This window comes from Eptatretus burgeri, chromosome 17 (genome assembly GCF_056783735.1).
Source record: "Eptatretus burgeri isolate ZD-2024b chromosome 17, Ebu_testis_v1, whole genome shotgun sequence".
NCBI lineage: Eukaryota > Metazoa > Chordata > Myxini > Myxiniformes > Myxinidae > Eptatretus > Eptatretus burgeri.
Window position 1 is genome coordinate 10,332,143 of NC_140977.1, and position 24,934 is coordinate 10,357,076.

General features: G+C 41.8%; 1 protein-coding gene across 1 annotated transcript; it reads left to right on the forward strand.

Moving 5' to 3' along the window:
- The first annotated feature begins 214 nt into the window (after positions 1–214).
- On the forward strand, positions 215–15,784 carry LOC147009281 (uncharacterized). The gene is made up of 4 exons (XM_085862178.1): positions 215–487; positions 6,629–6,691; positions 11,834–11,977; positions 13,712–15,784. Exons 1-4 carry the CDS (start codon positions 340–342, stop codon positions 13,750–13,752), a joined length of 396 nt encoding a protein of 131 aa, XP_085718304.1. The 5' UTR covers positions 215–339; the 3' UTR covers positions 13,753–15,784.
- The last annotated feature ends 9,150 nt before the right edge of the window (positions 15,785–24,934 follow it).

The window sequence follows — 24,934 nt, forward strand, 5'->3', positions numbered from 1 at the left end:
CTAGTCCGAATGTCCAAGTTTGAAGGTCACACGGTACGAGGACAGCAACCGCGAGGTCTCGAGAACGATCATCGTCATTCAGGACGAGTCCGGGTTCGGTTTGGGGGCGTGGTCTACGGAGAACCTCGAACTTCGGTTTAGGGGCGTGGTCTACGGAGGAGGTTCGGTTTGGGGGCGTGGTCTACGGAGAACCTCGAGGACGTGAACACGTCATTGTACTTGAAGAAGAAGAAGAAGAAGAAGAAGGAGAAGAAAGAGAAGGAGAAGAAGAAGCGGCGGAATAACAGCACGTGCTTCATTGTTGTCGGAATACTCCACACTGAGTGCTGTGGTTCCTGAATGAATTGTCCCGAACTTGAGAACACCGTGCTGTGTGCGATGACCCGCGATCTCTCCAGTGAGGAGCACGAGGTGAACCCTCCCGGACCCACGAGTGTCCCCGATGTCGGTCCGGGAGGATCTCCCGCCCATAAGGAGTTCGGACCCGGTACGTTTGTTTGGTGGAAGGTTTCTCTCAGCTCGTGTCGGTAATTCTGATCAATTAATTTACTGTACTGTGGTTTCAAAATTTAAGCGCACAAAATTAAGTTTATAAATGATAACATGATAATTTACAATTAATATTATAACTTGTAAGGGGGAAAAAAAGATCTGAGGAGAATACCTGAGGGAAGAGGAAGGAGGGAGGTTTTTCTCGACTCGTGTGGGGAACATTGTTCTGTGATAATTCTGATAATTGTTCTTCTGTGATTACTAAATTAAGTTTATAAAGGATAACATGATAATTTACAACTAATATTATTACTTATAAGAGGAAAAAAAAAAGATCTGAGGAGAATACCTGAGGGAAGAGGAAGAAGAGGAGGTTTTTCTCGGCTCGTGTGGGGAACATTGTTCTGTGATAATTCTGATAATTGATCTTCTGTAATTACTAAATTAAGTTTATAAATGATAACATGATAATTTACAACTTGTATTCATATGGAATAGGCAAAGCCGAGAGGCGAACGTAGAATTCTTCTTACATTCGATGTTGCAATTTCCGGTGACTTCGGCCTGGATTTGGGATCAGCGATCAAATGATGTAAATCACGATGAAAAATTATTTTTTGATGATGCGGGAGATATCTTTATTATAAAATTAGGTGGACTTAAAACTGCTGGAGTATTTACTCTCTAGTTTTGTTGTTAATTTTTTAGTCATAAAGGTGTGATTGGGTATATTATAGATCAAATTAATTATTTGTGCATTTCTATAACCGTGATAACACTACTGCATATTACCTCAACATTGCCTTCACAACAACAACTACACCGCCTAGAACAGGATCTCATCTGAAAAAAAAAAAATTCCTCAACATTACCTTCACAACGACAACTACACCGCCTAGAACAGGATCTCATCTGAAAAAAAATAATATTGCCTCAACATTACCTTCACAACGACAACTACACCGCCTAGAACAGGATCTCATCTGAAAAAAAATAATATTGCCTCAACATTACCTTCACAACGACAACTACACCGCCTGGAACAGGATCTCATCTAAAAAAATTAATATTACCTCAACATTACCTTCACAACAACAACTACACCGCCTAGAACAAGATCTCAGCTGAAAAAAAAAAATTTCCTCACCATTACCTTCACAACGACAACTACACCGCCTAGAACAGGATATCATCTGAAAAAAATTAATATTGCCTCAACATTACCTTCACAACGACAACTACACCGCCTAGAACAGGATCTCATCTGAAAAAAATTAATATTACCTCAACATTACATTCACAACAACAACGACACCGCCTAGAACAGGATCTCATCTGAAAAAAAAAAATTCCTCAACATTACCTTCACAACGACAACTACACTGCCGAGAACAGGATCTCATCTAAAACAAGGACAAATGTGTCCAAGAGCCGCATCCTAAAGGTTTTGTCTTCACCAGAAGAAGAACAAGAAGAGGAAGAAGAATTAAATTAATAAAATAATTTTAAAAAACAACAACTTCCGATATTTCGTCATGTCACGTCCATCATGGACGATCTTCATTCATGACGAGAAAATAGTGTATTTACGAAATTACAATACATTAAATGGAATAATCTTTAAATAGTGACGTGAACTTTTCGAAACTTAAAAGTAAATGTCCGAATATATTTAAAAGATCATGATAGACGCTCTCAAAAGGCACCCTCAATGTGAGGATGTGTACAGGTGTTTAGTATTTAAGGAGATCCGGATCCTGTATATAAAAGAGCCGAGTCCTAAAGGTTTTGTCTTTTCAAGAAGAAGAAGAAGAAGAAGAAGAAGAAAGACAACGCCGCCGAGCTCTCTTAGAGCAGAGTTTGCTACGCGAGACGCTGCTAAAAATAAATATTACCTCAACATTACCTTCACAACGACAACTACACTGCCTAGAACAGGATCTCATCTAAAAAAATTAATATTACCTTCACAACAACTACACCGCCTAGAACAGGATCTCATCTTAAAAAAAAAAATATTACCTCAACATTACCTTCACAACAACAACTACACCACCTAGAACAGGATCTCATCTAAAAAAAAAAAATATATTACCTCAACATTACCTTCACAACAACAACTACACCGCCCAGAACAGGATCTCATCTAAAAAAAAAAAAATACCAGAAGCGAACGTAGTATTCTTCTTACATTCACTTCTGACTTTACCTATAACTTGTTCACAACTGTATACGCAATTTCCAGTTACTTCTGCCTGGATTCGGGATCAGCGATCAAATAATGTAAATCACGATTAAAAATTATTTTTTGATTATGCATGAGATATTGGTTCACGAAAAATATTTTCACAAAAAAAATAAGTGACTACTACTTTCGTTATTGTTGCGTGTCTGTATGGCAGTCTGTCTGTCTGTTTGTCTCTGTCTGTCTGTCTCTGTCTGTCTGTCTGTCTGTCTGTTTGTCTGTCTGTCTGTCCCGAGCATAGCTCCGTGGGTTTTGATCCGATCCTGACAAAATTTTGGTGGGAGGTTTATATCACGATCTAGTTGTGTTTTCCTGAAAATGGGCATGGTGCGCCCATTATGGGCGGAGCCACACCCAAAAAAACGTGTTTTTAGGGGGTAGCCGATTTCAATTTGCATCTTCTCCGAGGGGGTTTGTCGAATGTGACAGGGGTTTCGGTATTTGGTTAGCCCAATGGCACCTGCATAGCCCCACAGAGCTCGTTTTTCATTTTTGTCCCAAGGTCAAGGTCACAAGGTCACGAACTTAGAAAATTGCGAATTGTGTTTTTAAGGGGTAGCCGATTTCAATTTGCATCTTCTCCTAGGGGGTTTGTCGAATCTGGCAGGGGTTTCGTTATTTGGTTAGCCCAATGGCACCTGCATAGCCCCATGGAGCTCAATTTTTTTTTCATTTTCGTCCCAAGGTCAAGGTCACGAACTTAGAAAATTTCGAATTTTGACATAAAAATCATACGACTGCCCAAACTTTGAGAGCTAGGATGACAATATTTTTATGCATAATCTTGAGGTCATTCCCCACCTAAAGTCTTGAAACCATTTTGCTCTATCTCGAGCACCTTGCCCGTGGCGCCCCCTTCAAGTTTGTTTTTACGCTGATTTCAGCAAAGTATGGATAATCCGATGAGTGCGAAATGCCATATAGCCTATATGACGTTGTATTGTTCCTGGAATATTCCAGAGGAAGTTTTGCACCAAAGGTCATAATCCCTGACCTTTGACCTTTAAAGGTCACAAAGGTCAAATTTTCAAAGTAGTGGGAATCGAACCGGGTTTTCGACCTTCTTTGACGAACTAACTCCAATAAGCTATAGCACGTATCCTGTTTCCTTATTTTAATGTCCACAACATTGTTTTGTGACCTTGAAAGGTTATGCAAAGGTCAAATTTTGAAAGTTGTTGACCGAAACCGGGTTTTCGACATTTTGCAGCTAATAACCTGTCACTCGTACCACATCATGTTGATCATTTTTATAACTTGGGCAAACATTATCACATTGTCTCATCCTTGACTTCTGAAACAATCTACATCGTCAAATACCGCTCGTGAACCATCGTCATCTTCAGACTTGTCTTTTTTAAAATCAGTGGAGGAAATGTACACCATGTCTGATATTTGGGTCTTTCATATCTCCGACGATGCCTTTATCTCCCGGCATGCATCATTCCCCATGACAAAAACCGGAAGCAAAAAAAAACCGGAAGCAAAAGGGTCACAGCCAACGACACGGATTCCAAATTGCCTGGGTATTGTGTTGTTGTTATTTCCTATTCTCTCATGTGCACGCGTTAAGTATGGAGCTCACTATGTTCGCTGTAACTTATAAGATTAAAAAAAAGAAATTGATCTGAGGAGAATACCTGAGCGAAGAGGAATAAGAGGAGGTTTCTCTCAGCTCGTGTGGGGAACATTGTTCCGCACCAGTCGGATGTGTTTAAATGTTTGTGGACACAACAAACGAATCGCAACACCATCAGTGATGAAACGGTGCGGAGTATTTATTTCAGCATTAACTGAACAGCACCCGAGAGGCGCCAAAACCACCGGAACATGACGGCCGGAACTCCCTCCACTGATAGCCATGAATATATAATGGCGCCGTGATAATTCTGATAATTCAGACACTGTGATGTAATTAGAAATGAGCAGAATAGAACAACAGAAATATATGTGGGAAAAATTACAGGCCCAGACTGGGAATCGAACCCAGGTCTTCTGGCAAACTGTACCAATGCTCTGCCATCTGGGGAATCGAACCCAGGTCCTCTGGCAAACTGTACCAATGCTCTGCCATCTGGGGAATCGAACCCATGTCCTCTGGCAAACCGTACCAATGCTCTACCATCTGAGCCCTCTGGGGAATCGAACTCAGGTCCTCTGGCAAATCGTACCAGTGCTCTACTATCTGAACTATCTCGGGAATCGAACACATGTCCCCTGGCAAACTGTACCAGTGCTCTACCATCTGAGCTCTCTGGGGAATCGAACCCATGTCCTCTGACAAACCGTACCAATGCTCTACCATCTGAGCCCTCTAGGGAATCGAACCCAGATCCTCTGGCAAATCGTACCAGTGCTCTACTATCTGAACTATCTAGGGAATCGAACACATGTCCTCTGGCAAACTGTACCAGTGCTCTACCATCTGAACTATCTAGGGAATCGAACACATGTCCTCTGGCAAACTGTACCAGTGCTCTACCATCTGAGCTCTCTGGGGAATTGAACCCAGGTCCTCTGGCAAACTGTACCAGTGCTCTGCCATCTGAGCTCTCTGGGGAATCGAACACATGTCCTCTGGCAAACCGTACCAGTGCTCTGCCATCTGAGCTCTCTGGGGCATCGAACCCAGGTCCTCTGGCAAACCGTACCAGTGCTCTACCATCTGAGCTCTCTGGGGAATCGAACCGATGTCCTCTGGCAAATCGTACCAGTGCTCTACCATCTGAACTATCTGGAGACTCACCGGCTGAGCAACGCAATTCTTCCACCTACACAAGTGCCGCTCTCTTTCAAAATCAAGTTCATCTCTTGATGGTTGGTTGTATTGATGTCTTCAGCACCTGAGCTTTCCATGACTCATCATTGGGCAAAACATCTGACCACTTGATGAGCAAATGACAATGGCATCTGCATTGAAAACCTTTCAAATTTATTTCAATACTTTTATTTGTTCTCCACGTTTTTGACCCGTACAAGAGGACACGTGGCATTGGTGTTGAAAGGTTAAAGCTTTGTGTTCAGGGTCAGGTTTTTGCTTTTCAATGAGTATGTAAGTCTGGATAACACTGCTGGCTTTTCCAAATATTTTCTTGACTTTGATCAAAAGATCTCCATTTTGGCTCGTCGTGCTGCCGAAGGAGGTAAACTTGTCCACCTTTTAGGGCATCACCTTCAATGTTGATTTTTTTTTTTTTGAGGTGTCGAAGCAATTGATCATCATGACATCTGTTTTTGACTTGTTCACGATCAATCCCACCTTTCTTGTTGTTCTTTCCAGTCCGTGTGTCTGCCTGCATCTCAAGCACTGATGTATTCAATCAGCAAATATCATCTCCAAAGTGTAAATCACCACCATTGCTCTACAACTACTGAATCCCTTTCTTACATGCTCCCATTTGTTTTAAAACGAAATATATAACGACGGCATTTGAAATATCAGAAGGGATGTGATTCAACCTTGCCTCACATTCGTGGAAACAGCAATTAGATCTGACAAAGCAAAAGAGGAGGTAAGGTGAGCAGCAGGTAAGGCAGATAGTAGAAATGGAGGTGATCAGGATTACAAAAGCAGATAATCTTGACTTGCAAAAGGAGATAAAAATGTTCACTAAACATTTTACACCATCACTTGCGTTCTATTGCGTGAACCAATCAGTGGGTTTTATGGTAATGAAGAATGAATATGATGGTTCAATGGTTACATGAACTACTAGTTTTGGCAAGCATTGACCAATGGGGGCAGATCATTGGATTTACTTTTTCAAACATATTTCAAATAAGAGTTGGAGATTGAAAACTAAACACCTTCTTGAACATGTATTGTGATAAGAAGTTTGTTTTAAAAAATGTTCCTTAAAATTGAGTTTGAGTGTGAATTTTCATTTTCAGATGTTATTGTGGCTGTGAAGGTGGAGTCCGAGTTTCTGGACCAGTCCTCCTCGCTGAATACAGGTATGAACGACGACAATCTTCATGTTATAGTTCTACTTGGTAATTCTCTCCTATAAAATGGGAACGCAATGTTTGTTTGTTTTTTCTAACTGAGGTTTCTCAGAGAACTTGACCAAATGATAGTCATAACTTATTTATGAGAGATGAGATAGTGTGTTGTTGGGTGGTGTATTTGTTTAGTGCGATGTTCATGCTAATTATTTTGGTGATTTAATGTGGAATTAGTTTATTATACAGTAAACCCTTGTTCTACACGGGGTTATGATGCTGGAAGCATGGCGGTTAGGTTCCGAGCTCAGTCCTCTCACCAATAACTCGTGCGGTTTACTGCAGTCACCCTCTCGTTCGTCGTAACACCAGAGCATTCACCACGCCTTACGTTTTCTGCACATTTCTTCATTTGGGGGATACTGGACTCATTAACGCCGAAATATCTGCGCAATGAGGCAGCACTCTCGCCTCAACCAAGCTTATCTAAAACTACCACTCTCTGCGACAAAAACATCATTTTCCTCAACTTTTCTGCACTTGGTTCACAACTAGCAATACTTTTCATCTTGGGAGCCACCACTAAAAATATCTAATGGCAATAATGATGGAAAATAAAGGAATTAATTATGATTCTACAGAAAGCATTGTTGATGGTGTTAGGGTTAGATACAGTGCAGCACTGTATGTACCGCATGTCTCAGTTGCCATCTGCACGCATCAGCGTCAATGAGTGTACATTAAACCAAGTTGGAGAAAGATGAATACCAACCCTCACCTGGGGGGGGGGAATGCTGCGTAAACATGAAACACAGAACAGTATACAAAATATTTACATTTGTAAATGCGTAAACCAAACCCCTGTTAAAGAAGGGTATGTGATTGTAATTTTGAGGTGCGATGTTGATTTCAAAAGTTGGATAGAGTAAAAAAAAAAAGTTATGACTATTATTATTGTAGTTTGATTTACAATCCCATTGAGAAAGATCCTGAGTGTTATGGGAAGTTGTGGATATGGAACGATCTCTCGGTATTGTGCAGTTTCTAGTTCCTTCAAGATAGAAAACCATAGTTTTATAAGTGAGTGGTTTCCGAGAGGGAGGGACTTTTAGGAATACTCGTGAATTACAGAAGTCGAAACGCAGAGGTGATTGGAGAGAAGAGACAGTCACCATTTGCGTTTCCATTTGGCGGAGAGCAGAACAGAACAGGGTGCAATACAGTGACGAGCCTTTCCAGCAGGTTTGTGTATTGCTTGTATTTTACCTTTGCAATAAACTCAAGTGTGGACTCCACCTGTCTGAGGGGTGGACATCAATCGATCAACAAACCCTGAGTGGCAGAAGTAATGATGCTGCGGCAGTGCCTTTTGAAAGCACGTAGTGCTTTCTTGATGTGATTATGCCCAAGTCCTCCACCTGGCATCGCCTCTGAAGGAGGTTTTACACAATACCACCTGCATTGCATATACACCATATTCAGCTGTATTGTTTGCAATCACTTCCCTGACAGTGCACACAATATTGTTGCGAATTAGCGTCCGCCGGCGTGCGGACGGCCACGTAACTCAGATCGAGGCACGTCGCCCACCGGACGGACAATTCAGTCGTGACCCTCTCGGAACAACTCTGGGAGCTAGTCACGGGTGGGGGTTTAACCCCACCACGACTGTGCCAATTGCCCACCCGTGCAGGATAGGGTTGCTCGCCAAATTTGATCTACCTAAGTACCTGCGCAGATGGTCGACCGGGCGATCGTACTACGCCACAGGCCGACTCCGGACACGAACTGCTTAAGCGGTCCGTTCCGTGCTACCGTGATAACTGAGCGGTGTTATCGTCGGCCTCGACGGTTCCGATTAATTACCGGGCGTATTAAGCCCACTACGAACCCTTTACGTGAAGCAGGATGGAGGGTCAATAAAGAAAAGACGAAGCGAAACGGGAAAACAGTTCACACAAAGCACATTTATTTCCCGGCACACGGAAAGCACATATATACAGCCATACAGTCAAAATGCACATATAGCAACCAAAACAAAAGCAACAACGACGCAGAGTTAATACCGACTACGTGCACACACGGCAACACTTATGCAGTTCTACTTCGCAGACGGCGCCAACACACATTTACACAAAAGCAAAGTAAAGAATCCACCCTCATAGACAAGGGGGCAGACAGGCCTGTAGGCCAAATGTGCACGTGACCTGGAGGAGCGGCCAGGTCCGCGAGACCGGGGGGGGGGGTCCTACCCGCGTTCTCGTGACGCGTTGGCAGGCGAGCCGCATATGTGGCTGCGCGGCTGTGCCCCGACTCCGTGCTGCTTGGCGGTTTCGTTGGCACGACGTTTGGAGTGGGGTGGGAACGGGGCCCCCTTTTTGCACTATCTCAGCGCGGGGAAAGGGGGAATTGTTTATGCCCTGGGGGAGGAGAATGGCTGGCTGGCTTGGGTCCCACGACGAGTGATCCCACACCATGACCTCGTCACCGACCGCCGTCCTTCTCGCCTCGGACCCGAGCTCCTTTGCCTCTTCCTGCAACTCTTCTCGGCCGCAACTCTAGAACCTAACTCTATGACACTCTCCTCAGCCGACTGCAGAACCCAACTCAACTCTATGACACTCTCCTCAGCCGACTGCAGAACCCAACTCAACTCATTCGCCTTGCGCTCACCTTCTTCTAGGCTGGCAGGAGCAGCTAATATGCAAATATTCGGATCAGGATGACCTCGGGGGCGGAGCCACGCTCACCCATTGGTCGGAGAAAACGGGGGCGTGAACCTCCCCTGATCCTAGAATTTGCATATATCGATTTCACACAGACGCGCCTGGAAGCGGGGGCAAGCCGCCCCGCGCTTGCTAATTGGACTGAGGAAAAGTGGGCGTGTAGCGTTCTTGATCCGAATTTTCCCTCGGAAAGGCCGCTATTTGCGCTCGCGGCTCGGTGCGTTCGGCACCAATCGCCGAACGGGCCGAGACAGCCCGACGCTCAGTGTTCACAGGTGGTGCGGGAATAGCCATAGAAGGAGAGAGGTGAAGGTGTTGGAAGGTTTTCAGTGGTGGTTTGATGGTTATGGTGCCGTTTGGGAATGGCGGTGATGCGATGATGTGGGAGCGTAGATGGTGGCGGTGGCGTGGTTGTTGGCGTAGTTGTTGTCTGAGGGTTGGAGCGTGGTTGTAGTTGGTGACGATTGCTGGTGTGGTGGTTAAGGTGGTTGTTGTGTGATGGCGGTTGAGGCGTGGTTGGTTCAAAATAAAGATAGAACAGAAAAACGACTAACTCAAAGTGTCGCAGCCCGAATGGATCACATAAATTCCCTCTATACAATGGGTTTGGGCTAACTACACATGTACTTAGAGATATCTCACCTACGGGCCCTTCATGGTGTAATGCGAATTTCCACAGCCGTAACAATATGAACAGTACAGCGTACCCCTGCCAGATCCCTCATACAAGAGTAATTCTATCTCACTCAAACAAATAGTCCATGCTATTCTTATCACATTCTTGCTGTGGAATTTTCCTCCCCTCAGCTGCCTTCCACATCACAATTTATAAAAAATAAATGTCTGTCACTCAGTTCGTCTGTTCACAATCTCTTCCATGAAACCTCGTGGCCCCAAACATTGCATGCATACGAAGGAAACTCCAAAGTCGTGCATGAATGAAAATTTGGTGTTTGGGTTAATTTAAACCCCTTTGAAGATAATCAACTGCTTTATTTAGCTATCCTTTACCAAGACCTCATCCTTGGTTAACCCCTGAGTCAGTCCTCTGTCAGCTTAATAGGGTCCTAATTTGCCACTTTGTTGGGCCTCCTCAACAATGCCTTGACTTGGAACAGGCCGCAACACTTTCTGAATGATAAAGTGCTCAAATGTGTTTTTTCCACTTTCCTCACACCGATCATCGAATGCCTCATCTTCATACCTATGAATCACTGGATCTATCACAATGCTTTTAAACGCAGGTTGAGGCAAGTGTGGGATTTAAATCCATGGGAGTTAAACACCCATTGATAATCCCCTGTCTCTGTTATCATCTGAGCTCAAGCGTTTGAACATCGGTATTGCAGCACTCTCTGAGGTTCGGTGACCGGATAGTGGTGAGATCATGGCGGGTGGTTACACCTACTATTGCTCTGATGGTGACCGTACCCAATGAGTTGCTATAGCTGTGTCCAATAAGCTGACTCCAATGATAATTGAGGTAACACCAGTCAACGAGCATATTATGAGATGAAGGATTTGTTACTCCTTGGGTGTCATTTCCATGGTCTCTGTATCTGCTCTGACTGAGGCGAGTGATCTCACTGTGAAGGACGCATTCCATGCCGCACTCGAGTCTGTGGATGATGATTTTCCCCGGCGAGATACTCTTCTAGTCTTGGGAGATTTCAATGCATCGACTGGAACTGATCGGGATGGTTATGAGATGTGTGTTTGTCCCCATGGGTCTGGAACTGCGAACCAGAATAGCACTAAGTTCCTTGACTATGCAAGAAGTCGTGGAATTATGGTGGCTGGTTCATGGTTTCAATGCCCACAGGCTCATCACTGCACTTCGTATTCCATTGCTGGTGGTGTGGCAAAGGAGATTTACCATGTGCTCATTGATGGTCGCTGAAGGATGATCCAGAACTGCAGGGTCTACTGGAGTGCTCAGTTCCTCAATACCGACCACAGGCTTGTGGTAGCAACTCTGAAGTTGCAGCTAAAATCCGGGAGAATTTAATCCCAGCCTAGGCTGGATGTTGGCAAGCTCATGGAATAAATTGCCCTTCTCCACTCACGATGCTCCCTCGCTGAGAGAATATGATGCGCAGGATCAGCATCAGGAAAATGAGCCACGTGTTCATACAGCCACAGCTGATGCTCACGAGACCACCAAAATGTCATTTCATCGTGAACTTCCTCTATTTTCAGACCACTCTGCCCTTTCAGATTCACGAGTCTTTATTTTATTATTATTTTATTATTATATATTTTTCAGTAACTCTCACCTTTATTTACCTCTTTGTTAAAGTAAGAAAATTAGTTTGCCTTTTGGAGACCCTGTGTGTTTCTGCCCACCACTTCGAATGATTGTTTTCGTTTCGATTTGCTTGTTCATCCCTTCCTTTATTGTAATGAACTGTCATCACATGGTTTACAGGTGAAACTCAAGCAGTGAAGTCAGAAACTCTCCAAAACAACCTTCTTCACACTTCCCAGGACACTTTGAGTAATGATCATGTAAAGCAGGAACCGTGTGATTCTCCACCCATGGAGCCAAGCAATGCTGCTCAGCTGCTCAAAGGTAATCCTAGCTCTCTATAGATCACATCACATCATATTAATTTAAAATACACATACCGTATTTTCCGGTGTATAAGCCGCACGTTTTTTTAATCAACAAAAAGGGTAAAAGTTGGGGTGCGGTTAATACATGGGTATAGAAAAAAAATATATCAGTCTTAAAAATGATCAATGCTGAATTTCAATTATATTCCAAATGAACTCTTTTTTTTTGCAGTCAGAACTGCTGTAAAGATCAATTTCACCATTTATATTTTTAAAATCGGTTCAGGTTAAGAGTTTGTAGTGTTTTATTAACGGTGTGTGGAAATTAAATTAAAAAAAAAATAAACAATGGAGACACCCGGAGTTTCGGTGTGTGGCGTACGTAGAACCTCGCGACTGGAAACACCATTAAACACAAAAGAAGAACACCACCTGGTCTCGCACCAAAAGAAGAATTATTCACAAGAGCTGGAGTCCAATAACGGAGCACCCACCTCAAATAAGCTTGCACGCAAACTTATGTGCATCCAACAATGGGCTGGGGGCGGTCACGTGACCCTCAAGAAGGGCCGCTCAACACTCCAGGTGATGAGAAGGACCGATTCATGATCATGCTCACCTGCACCGCAGATGGTGACAAACTCTCCCCGTATGACATGTTCAAGAGGAAGACACTACCCAAAGACAAGTTTCCTGCCAGCATCATTGTTTGTGCGCAGCAGAAGGGGTGGATACATGAGGGACTGGTCCAGGACTGGGTGTACACTGTCTGGAGTTGTAGGCCAGATGACAGTCTCTCCCAACGACAGAGCATGCTACTCGTGGACGCGTTCAGTTGTCACAAGACCGACGACACCAAAGCATTGTTCTGTTGGACCAACACCAATCTCGTTATCATCCCAGGTGGGATGACATCACTCCTGCAGCCCCTCAATGTGTCCATCAACAAGCCGTTCAAGGACTGGCTACGTCACTGGTCAGACTGAATAATGAGTGGGTCGGAGACCTACACCAAGAGCCGGAGGATGAGAAGGTCGACCTTCCGATGATCTGCGGCTGGATTGTCAAGGTGTGGGAGGAGATACCGTCAGACATCATAAAGCGAGCATTTCTGAAATTCTGCATTTCCAACAACATCGACGGCACAGAGGCCGACATCATTTGGGAGGAGGAGGCTGCAAATGACAGTCACAGTGCCGGGGACTTTCTCTACCCTGATTCGGACATGGAGTTATGTGCCGTCTTCAACGAGGAAAGCATTGACGAGGATTTCCTTGGGTTGAGCTAAAAAGCTTCATCAAACCCAAACGGCCATTTTAGGGCCACAAATCCACAATAAATATGCATCATACCGGTATGAATCCCATTCCTTCTTTTTTCTAGCAACAACAAAAAAATCCTCTTTATAGTATTAAAAAATAAGAAAAAAAACATAAACTTCCTGGTATCCTCTTCTCTCTCTTCAACTTCTTGAATATGACTGTTAGACGGAATTAGGCGGACATTGGAGTAAGCATGTTGATACCTCCGTCACTTTGTTCAGTACAAAGTTCATGTACAAATGTATTTAGATCTAGATCAGAAAATAAAATGATCAATATATTCATTTCTTTTGAGGGTGAAAAACATGGGTGTGGTTAATACAGGGCCACGGGTTATACACTGGTAAATACGGTGAATTCAAGATTTTTACATCACGTCGGACAAGTCCGTCATAACTATTTCAAAATTCTGTGATGTCGCCCCGCAGTGTTACAATTAGCGACACCAACTTTGGATGATTTCTTGTAGAAAGCAGTTCAACAACTCAGTTACGTGACTATCTTGAACACTTCTACTATCTACTGGTTCTTTTAACGCAATGCATTAGGCCTGGACCCTTCCCTTTAACATCCAAGATTGTTTGTAGGGTCGGAAGTGAAAATGCACACCATTTATTTGATTATGTCTCTTATTCTCTGTGATATTGTGGTTTTGTTGTTTTGTATTATTGGCAGCTGCTATCATCGTCGTTTCTGCCACCAAAGGTAGAAGGAGGTTAGGGTTTCACCCCTGTCTCTCTGTGAGCAGGATATCTCAAGGATTTATTGATGGGTTGGGACAAAACTTGATGGACAGGTTGGATGTGTGCTAATAACAAACTAATTAGACTTTGGTTCAGGTCCAACTGCAGATCCGGCCTATCAGTGGGATACAACATGTAAGCCGTTCAGCATGGCGGAGGTATGCCTTCCACTGGAGTGCCTTTCCTGGTCAACTTGAGTTGTGCATCCCACCTTTCAAGTTTATGATCAGATCCATATCTAATGTCACCATCGCTCCTATTGATGATAAGCCTGCCCTGTGACAGCATTCTGGATTCCAATCTATTCACGATTACTATTTTAATCTCACTATTTCTCCATAAAACTATTCTTATCATTCCACAGACCATCTGGTAGTACTTACAACAATAAATTATTCCACCCATTGACAGAAATATAGTGGTTGTATCTCTCACAGATTTTTTTTTTATGTTTGTTCGTTTTGCATACAAAGTCAAGGTTCGTGGAAGAGCGAGAACACTGTATTGAACAGGATGCAACAGAAGAAGTCGAACTAGGGGGGAAACAACAACAGCAGGATACAATAGAGGGAGACTTGAACAAAAAAGGGAAGTGAGGAGGAAAGAGGGGTCAGGGAGGATGCATGGGGTGGACAAACTGAATATAGAAGCAGATTCTCAGGAAGGAAAAAATGAAAATTTGGAAGAAAGTGGGTTGGGGGTGGAGAGGTTCATGGGGGAAGAAAATATCATGCTTTGGATGGTGGATGATCTGATGAGGTCGTGAACAGCTGTCTTGAAGATCTTGATGGAATAATGAGATTGAAAAGAATGTTGATTCCACAGGTGGGGAAAAAGAGAAAGGAATGAGTGGAGGTCAGCAGTGATTCTGGATTTTGGGTATTTAAATGAGGTGGTTAATGGTGGACCTCATGTGCCCTACAGAGACCTGGGATGGATTGGGGGTGGGGGACAAAGCACAGAAAGCGCAGATAGTAGAAGACCAGAAAATAATGCTGGAGAAGACAGAAACCACAGACCTGACTGCAATATGAAGGTGATAGGCTCAGAGATAGGCCCATAGATTCCAATTATCTTGAAGGTCTTGGTTTCCACAGCGTCAAGCTGAGCAAGGTATATGAGGAAGGGGAGCCAGCCAGGAGGTAGAGCAGTATTTTATCAAGCTGTGGATGAAGCCCTTGTAAGTGGATAGGAAGAAGGACTTCATATGATGGAGGATGCCCATTTTGCAACAGGCTTTGGTGGAAAGATCATGGCTGAGAGTGAGACCCAGGAATTTGAGTGACTGAACTTAATGAAGATTGTTGAGAGAGTAGATGGGTGGGTAGGCCACATGGTCTTCTCGGAGAGTGTGACATTTATCAGGATTGAAAGACTTATTCCAAGCGTTTGACTCGCTTGTGATTTTTGTCAAGGTCTGAAGAGAGGGAAGAGTATGCTACCTGCCTACCTGAAGGATGAGGGATTGTTGGAGGGGTAGAGTAATGGATGGATTCAACAGGATGTTGATCGAAGTATGTTAACCACAATTGGAAAAGCAGAGAAGCTGGTATTGGTCGGACATACTTCTGATTTATACGCTGTTCAGAACGATCAAACCTTTGCTAAGGTAGTTTGTGCGTGATCAGTAACAGTTTGATTCATTTTGCCAGTTCCAAAATTCTTACATTTTTGAAATCAAACTGGACTCTCTCCTTCAATTGGAGGGCACAAATATGTTTAAATTAACTTGTGAAATAATTATCAAATTTTGGACAAGTTGGTGTGAATTATTGATGCTTTTGTGACTTGTCGTTACAGAGAAACAAATGAAACTGGATTCTAGTTCCAACTCTTCCCAGTTGTTCAGCACTCAAGTTTTCAATCATCTCATGACACAGAATGTCACTCAAGAAACCAACACATTCAGCACCGTGTCTTGTAAATATTGCATAGAAACCCTCAAGAATATCCAAGGAAGTCGGAGACCATACAAGTGTTCTGTGTGTGACAAATCATTCACAATGTTATCATCTTTAAAACGACATCAAACACTCCACACGGAAGAAAAGCCGTTCAAGTGTTCTATTTGTGGGAAGGAGTTTGCTCATTCATCAAATTTACAAGTTCATCAAAGAATACATACCAGAGAGAAGCCATACAAGTGTTCTTTGTGTCCGAAAGCCTTTATTCAATCATCAAATTTAAAATATCATCTAAGAACGCACACAGGAGAGAGGCCATACAAGTGTTCTTTGTGTCCGAAAACCTTTATTCAATCATCATTTTTAAGGAACCATCAAAGAGTACACACAGGAGAGAAGCCTTACAAATGTTCTATGTGCAGCAAGGAGTTCACTAGCTCATCAAATTTACGCATTCATCAAAGAATACACACAGGAGAGAAGCCGTACACATGTCCTGTGTGCAGCAAGGAGTTTACTCGCTTATCAGATTTACGCAGTCATCAAAGAATACACACAGGGGAGAAGCCACACAAGTGTTCTTTGTGTCCTAAAGCCTTTATTCATTCATCAAATTTAATATATCATCAAAGAACACATACGGGAGAGAAGCCATACAAGTGTTCTTTGTGTCCAAAAACCTTTATTCAATCATCACATTTAAGGAAACATCAAAGAATACACACAGGTGACAAGCCCTGTAAGTGTTCTGTGTGTCCTTTAGGCTTTGCTGATTCGACTATTTTAAAAAAACATCTCAAAACACACTCAGTCGAGAAGCCACACAAGTGTTATTTGTGTCCTAAAGCCTTTGTTCAATCATCACATCTAAGGAATCATCAAAGAATGCACAGGGGAGAGAAGCCTTACAAGTGCCCTTTGTGTCCTCAAGCCTTTATGAAATCATCACATTTAAGGAATCATCAAGGAATGCACAGGGAAGAGATGCCACACAAGTGTTCTTTGTGTCCCAGAGCCTTCATTAAATCATCATATTTAAAGAGACATCAAGTAATACACACGAGAGGTTACAACCCAAAAAAGCTCAGCCGAGCTCTAGGGAAACAAAGAAAATGTGACAACTCCAACTAAAAAAAGAACACCTCGAAAAATTTTGGAAGGGTATATTTGAAGATGAAAAAGAACACAACAAGGAAGAAGAGGGGATATGACACTTGGAAAATAAAAAGCAACAGCTACAGGAAATGTACCCAATGACAATTGACGAAAAAATTAGAAAATATTTCGCAAAAGCGCTGAACTTCAAATGCCCAGGCCTGGATGGGATTCCAAACTTCTGGCTGAAACAACTACATGCTCTCCACCCTTAATACGCTCGAGCATTTAATAAGCTCATCCAAGGGAAACAGTCAATGGACGAATGGCTCACAGAAGGCAACATTCTTGATTCCCAAATCTGAAGAAACTCATCTACCCAACAAATATAGACCAATAACATGCCTTCCAACAACATACAAACTTTGAACAAGTATAATTACCGATGCAGTTTATGATCATCTCACTGAACAAGGAGCTTTAACCTCACTGAACAAGGAGGCAGAGCAGAAAGGATGTGAAAGGGGATGTTGTGGAACAATAGACCATTTATTGTTAAATAAAACCATCCTCGAAAACTGCAAGCTCTGACAAACCAATTTATCCACAACCTGGATAGATTACAAAAAGCTTTTGACAGTATCCCACATTCATGGATTTTAAAATGCAAGCAAGTATACAAAATTGACACAGATAGTCAGACTGATTGAGAAAGCAATGATGCTCTGGAACACAACTCTGATATTACCTTCCCTGGAAGGAAAGGTTGAAATCCCAGTAGTAAAGATATGACGTGGTATCGTACAAGGTGACAGTCTTTTCCCCCTCCTGTTTCATCTGGCTCTGGACCCACTGAGTCACCTCATCAATGAACAAGGACATGGATACAGTCTGATATGCAACAGAAAAACGACAAAAAACACAAGAAAGTTAACACATCTGTTGTGCATGGACGATCTAAATGTCTTTGCCCCAAATGATAAGAAATTGGCAGATCAACTGAGATTAGTAAAGCGGTACTCACAGGACATCCAAATGGAGTTTGGTCGTGAAAAATGTGCCAAATGTACATTTGCACAAGGAAAAAAACAAAAGAACAGACAACATCTCAATCCATGAAAGCACAATACAGGAACTAGAAAACAAAGCATCCCACAAATACTGAGGAAGAGAAGAAGGCCCCCAGATACAGCGCAAAACAATGCGTAAAAATAGAAGGGTACTTAGTGGAGAACATATCTCCGCCCTGTGATGCCTGATCTGCGAGAACATATCTGGCCCAATACATTTTTGAAATATCATGCTGTACTGTATATCGGTTTTGAGCCCTATCTCTCAATGGTGAAGAAACACTCAAAAAATTATCAGATCCGGATCTTCACCAAAACTTAATAATTTCTTCCTTGTCACACCCCCAATATATCCACCAAGTTTTGTCCGAATCCGTCCACAACTTTTTTGAGATATCATGCTCAATATCATTTTTGGCCCTGTCTCTCAATGGTGAAGAATCACTTTAAAAATTCTAGTAGTCTGATCTGGATTGGGATCTTCATCAAAATCTATTCAGTTTGTCCTTGTCGCACAACGAACCTTCACACAAAATTTCATCCGGATCCGTCGACAACGTTTTGAGATATCCTGTACACAGACAAACAAACAGACAGAAAGTGGTGAAAACATAACCTCCTTCACCTTCGGTGGTGGAGATAATAATCAGTAAAGAGTACTTACGCAGAATACGACTATTTCTGAAGTTATCCCTCTCCCCAAGAAACAAAATGAATGCAATAAACCAACTTGCAGTGCCGGTATTCCAATATAGCTGTGCAATTATAAACTGGCCACAATTGGAGATCAACAATCTAGACACCAAAACAAGGAAACTTCGAACTATTCACAAGATGTTCGACAAAAAACAATACATACCGAGGTTGTACCTACCGAGAATGTGGTTTGATGGAGCTTAACCAAGTGTATAGAACATCGTGTGTCAGACTCGCAGAGTTTGTGAAGAGCTCACAAGACTACCGGATGAGATTTGTGCATGAGCAAGAAAATAACAAACCAGAAAAGAGATCCTTAATTCATTTTGTAACAAATTTACAAAGACAGGTGCAAATTATGGATACTACACAGGAAAATGAAACGGAAACAAACACAGCCACAATCATTGCCATGAAAAAAAAGGAAAACTACAAAAAAATTAATATCAACAGATATACTCTGACATGAACAGTGCAGTGGAGGAATGATTGATCAGAGCGTGCACAGCTGTAAGGATGAATGACGGGAACAGTGGTGAGTTTGAGGTAAAGGTGGGAGTCAGTGCCAAGTCCACTACTATTTGTAATGGTGATGGAGGTGCTGGCTCGAAGGGCAAAGGAGGGTTTACTCTGGGAGTTATTGAATGCACATGATTTGGTGTTGATTGCGGAGAGTTGGGATGGACTGAAGGAGGAAATTAGTAAATGGAAGGAATGTCTGGAGGCACAAGGTTTGAAGGTGAATATCAGAAAGATGAAGGTGATGGTAAGTGGTAAATCATGTGAGGTGGAAAGAATTGGGAAGTGTCGTGTGCTGTGTGCAGGAAGGGTGTCGGAGTGAACTCCATTCAATGTACAATGTGCACTGAGTGGGTTCAGTCAAGTGTAAGGCATGCATTGAGGGAGTTGCAGATGGAGAAAATGTTGAGTTGGATCTTGGAGACGGCGGGAAGTTGGAAGTGTGAAAACGTTTTGCTACCTTGGAGACATGCTGAATGGAGAAGGTGGATCAGACTCGGTGACGGTTGCGAGAGTACGATGTGCATGGAAGAAGTTTCGGGAACTGAGTGGCGTGCTGACGAGGAGGGGTGTCGTTGAAGTTGAAGGGAAAGGTGTATGCTACAGGCGTGAGAAGTGCTATGATTTATGGGAGCGAGACATGGGTAATGAACGGAGAGCAGTAAAGAAGGCTGGAAAGGGTGGATGTGTGAAATATCATTGAGAATGAGGAAGGTGAATGATGAATTGTGGAAGATGATGGGAATAGAGCCTGTGATGGATGTTGTGAAGAGAAACAGGTTGAGATGGTTGGGTCATGTGTTGAGGAAGGATGAAAGTGACTGGGAAAGAAGAGTGATGGAAATGAATGTAGAAGGAAGTAGAGGATGGGGAAGACCAAGAGAGACTTGGCTAAAGGTGGTGGAAGAAGAAATGTTGGGTGAGGCGATTAACAAAGGGAGATGCAGAAAATGTGGAAAAGTGGAGATTGTCATGAACCCCACAAGACTAACCCCCGCTACAGCATGGAAAATGGCCTTAAAAATGCCTGTTGTATACTCCGACAAATGAGAGAATGACAAAAGAGCAGGAAGATTTTAAAAAGAACTTCACAGAACAGGGATGTACAAGGAAGGCTCATTGGAATGGCTAAGAAGAGGTCAAATTAATTGGGCAAGAGAACGGGGATCAATGCCCAAAACCAAGGACATTACACACATGCCTTGAAGAAAATGGCAGGATTGAGTCAATCAGACAAATGCAGGTTTTGTCGGGAAGAAATAGAAAGTACCAGCCACCTCCTTTTGGGATGTAAAAATTAATGTGGGAAAGGTTGTACACAGAGACATGACAGCATCTGCAGAGTAATCCACTGGCACATCTGTAAACATTTCAACATTCCCTTCCCAGAACAATCATGAAAACACAAACCAGATCTGATCCTTCAAAATTAACAAGTCATGCTCATGTGTAACAAGATGATCCCATCAAGTGTGGACATTGCAAACAAAGCATTGCATCCGAATGTGGAAGTAAAATAATTAATTCCATCTTGTGAAATGTGAGCATGGTCATAGTTGGTGATATAAAGCTCTATGGATCACATAACTATTGCAAAGCACTGGTGTTTCTGTATTGGTCATGCTGAAACAAATATTTTTCATCTTGAGATAAGTGTTCTTTGTCCACAAATTACCTAATCATTTCTGTTTATTTGCTTTAAAATGCTATTAAAGAATATGGAAGTTTGAAATATGTTGTAAAGTATCAGCTAAAATCACTTGAAGGAATGGTTCGTATGTGCTGAGATAGAGTTGAGATAAAGATTCAATTGGGTTATCAGGTCTCTTACAATGACAAGGTCAGAGCTCATTACATTTGCAGATTGGTGAGTCAACACTGACAGGCCACGAGTGAGTGGAATAGAATCTCTGTTCCAATTTACTGTGGTCTTGTTAATTCCATATAACTGCAATATCTTCTATATATATATATATATATATGTATATATATATATATATATATAATATAAATTATTAAAACTCTCATCTTGTATATGAGGCGCCATGAGGAGGAGTGATGTAAGGGACACATCGGCCATTTTGGAGTTAATGCCATATAGCACTATATTAACCCTTACCCAATCATCCGAGCCGATCATCATCATATCATTAAAAAATGTTGCTTACATCACTCCTCCTCGTGGGGCCTCATATATGTATGTATGTATGTTCCCAAAATACAGCCAAAACGGTACATGATAGCACAAACATTTTAGTGACACCTTACTCACCATTCTCCTGCAGTGTGCAGTATCAAGTTTCGTTAAAATCGGGAAACGAAAAAATTATTTAAAAAAAATCAATTCCTGATTCAGTCAAGTACTCCGGGATTATTTGATCAACGCAAACACCTCGGCGGTATAGTTTGCTGGAGCTGTCTTTTTTTTTTTTCTTGAAATGATTTATTAAAAAATCTCAAACATTTAGTACAGACAAAAAACGATTTATTTTTAAGCATAAAATAAACATTGCCATTTTGATCTAATACTTCCGTGTTCATTAATAAATAAAATTGTGTTTAGAAGATAACGCACAATAATTTATTCGACTTTCTTTTCTCCGTTCTTTTTTTCACATTGACGCGCAATATCAAGTTTCGTTCAAATCAGGCAATTAAAGGAATTATTAAAAATCAATTCCCGATTCAGTCAAGTACTCTTCGGGATTATTTGATCAATGCAAACAACCTCAGCGGTATAGTTTGCTGGAGCTGTCTTTTTTTTTTTAATGATTTTTATCAACCGCTGTCACAACGGGAACCCAACGGGTTCACGGGTCGTATAGTATCTTTTAAAACCTGGGGATCATTGATCAATATATTGTTTGCGTTTCTCATTGTTGAGAAACACGCTCTCCTTTGTGCACCAGTAAATGCTCAATACCACCACTGAACCACTCAAAGAGAATATTTCAAACTAGCTGACATTCCTCACCATATGGCAATAATAAAAAAGAATGTATAATCCCCATACTGACCCAAGCACATCTGGGCCAAAGTGAAAGATCTTGTTATTAGTTCATGCTTAGTTAAAATGAAATACCTACCCCTCTGTCATGTTTGCTGCTCTGATACTTTAAAATATACTTGATAATGGATCATTGCATACTGATGGTTATTTTATCATAAATAGATAGAGTGTGTTCGGGAACTGTGTAACAATATAATCTTTTCTTTATTTTATTTAATTTGGTTGGCAAGTTAAGCTGCTTCGGCTGACACCAGTAAATCATTGCAGAGTCTCATTAACTCTGGCTTCCCATTCAATTGTAAAGTTGTACAAACACGAAGCTCATTAACTCTGCCTTCCCATTGTCCTCTTATTTTGATTGTAAAGCAGGAATCTTGTTGAACTGCTGAGGTCATGGACCTCTCATTGTTCTGCAAAGCTATGCAAACCAGATGCTCCACCGGAGTGATGTGACAAATGCTTACCATTGCCTTTGTAAATGAAGTTTTTCTGTGAATGCACGCCCCTGAAGCAAGACACATTCTTTCACAACACTATCTTGTTTTATTTTGCACAAAATTGTTTTTTTTCTCTTTGCTTGAAGGACCTCGTGTGCAAACAGAGCTTTCTTGGAGTCTGGTATTGATTAACCAGTACCTTGTGATGTGCTGACCCCTCCCTATCTTCTGATCATATAAAACATTGTATTTTGACACAGAGTCAAAGATCTGCTTGGACTCTTGAGACGAGCCTTTCTCTCCACATATGTGTTTTAATATAATAAACAATCTGTTACATTATAAAGGGTTTTCTCTTTTGTGTAAATTTCCACCACACTGGACATAGTGCTCAACCACAAAATGGAAAAAAAAACCCGACATCGTTGATCGAGGCCTCGGTTCCCATTGACTTCGGAATAAATGCTACAGAAATTCGGAAAATGACCAAATACCAGGATCTGGAAAATAAATTCAAGAGGATGTGGAAAATGAAGAAAGCTAAAATTATCAGAGATAGTTGGAGCTACATGAATGATAAGGAAAACCCTTACTGAGCACTTTAAAATCACTCTGACGATTATCACTCCAAATGAGATACAAGTGGAGGTTGCCAGGGGTTCAAAACGGGGATAGTCATAAGCAGAACTTTTTCCTGTGTTTTCGATGCAGTGGTGTGATTGCCACTTGGCCTGATTCTTGCCAACAATCTTTGCCGGCTTCCATGAGAGAGAAGTGTACGTTCCAGGACTTATGTACTAAACTCGTACCTTGTATGTATTTATCATATGTTGACGATACATTTGCAATTTTCGGCTCTGCTGCTGCATGCAAGGACTTCCTTTCACACCTCAACTCCAAATCAGCAAAATCATCACAAATACACGAGTCATTTGCACAGCCATTCACTAATCTTAACAGGTGTTTTGTAGCTTCCTTTGTGTTGCATGATCTCTCTTTTTACACCCAGCAGTGAAGTCCATGTTTTTCTATTGGAGGTCCTTCAAGTTCAATCTATTTTGTAGGAGAGGTCGGGTCCTTGTTCTTGTCTTTATCAGGTTCTGCCTCCTGAAACCCCTCTCTACATCACCTCTGGGCATAGGAGGACCCATTACTATTTGAAGTCATGTCACCAACGATGGAAATTCCTTGTGGCCAAGCAGAAGTCTGTGCAAGTGTGCCATAAACAGTGAGTTTCTCCTTAAACTCTTTACTAGTAACATGTTTGAACTTAGGACATTCATGCTGTGCGACTGTTTGTGAAACCTGGCAACTCAGAGTAGTTATCACTCTTGTATTTGGTTTGTCTGACTCCAAAACGATGATAATTTACATTCTCAGGGTCAACATGTGTGGGTTTAACACTGGGTTGAAGATGGTTGAAAATTCTTTCAACAATTCTTTATTATTACTTTTTGAAAAACCTGCTTTTCATGTTTTTGACGATGTTGTTTATAAATATTTTATTGTCGTTTTCCACCTCGTTTCTGATTTTCTGTGCATCCTTGATAAGGTGCCAATCTATCTTAGAGGTTGGTGATTCCACAATGTTTGGCTGTATTTTCTCCAACTTGGTAAAGTGAGGTTCAAACGAGTGGAGTAACTTCTCTCACTCAATCTGTTTGTTTATTATTCCACAGTTCAGACATTCTTATTGAAATATCTATGACATGGTAGAAATCTGTGACTTCAGATGGGCCCCGAAGGATGTCACACGGATTAATTTCTAACTCCTTGTGAATTTCAGTATTCCTGATCTCTTTGCTGATTTATCATCGTGAAGAATGGTAGAACACTATTATTCTTCAAAATACATTTGGTGAACCCTTATACGAGAACCATCTTGTCCCACACACTTGAGGAAATATTTTGGAATTTTTTTTTTTACTGTTTAGAATTTCGACCAACCTCTATCTCCCACTTTTCCCCTGTGTTTGGAATACATATCAAGGTATTTATTTGTAAATGAGAGAAATATCCTGAAACCTGAACAGGTATCTGATGCTATCTATTGCCTGAACTGCTGCCAAAGCTAACCTGTCCACAACATGGGGAACTGACAAGATAATAGAAAAGAACACCATTGGTTACCCAATGTTTTTAAATGTAAGATGTGATTGTATGTCTGAACAATGAAT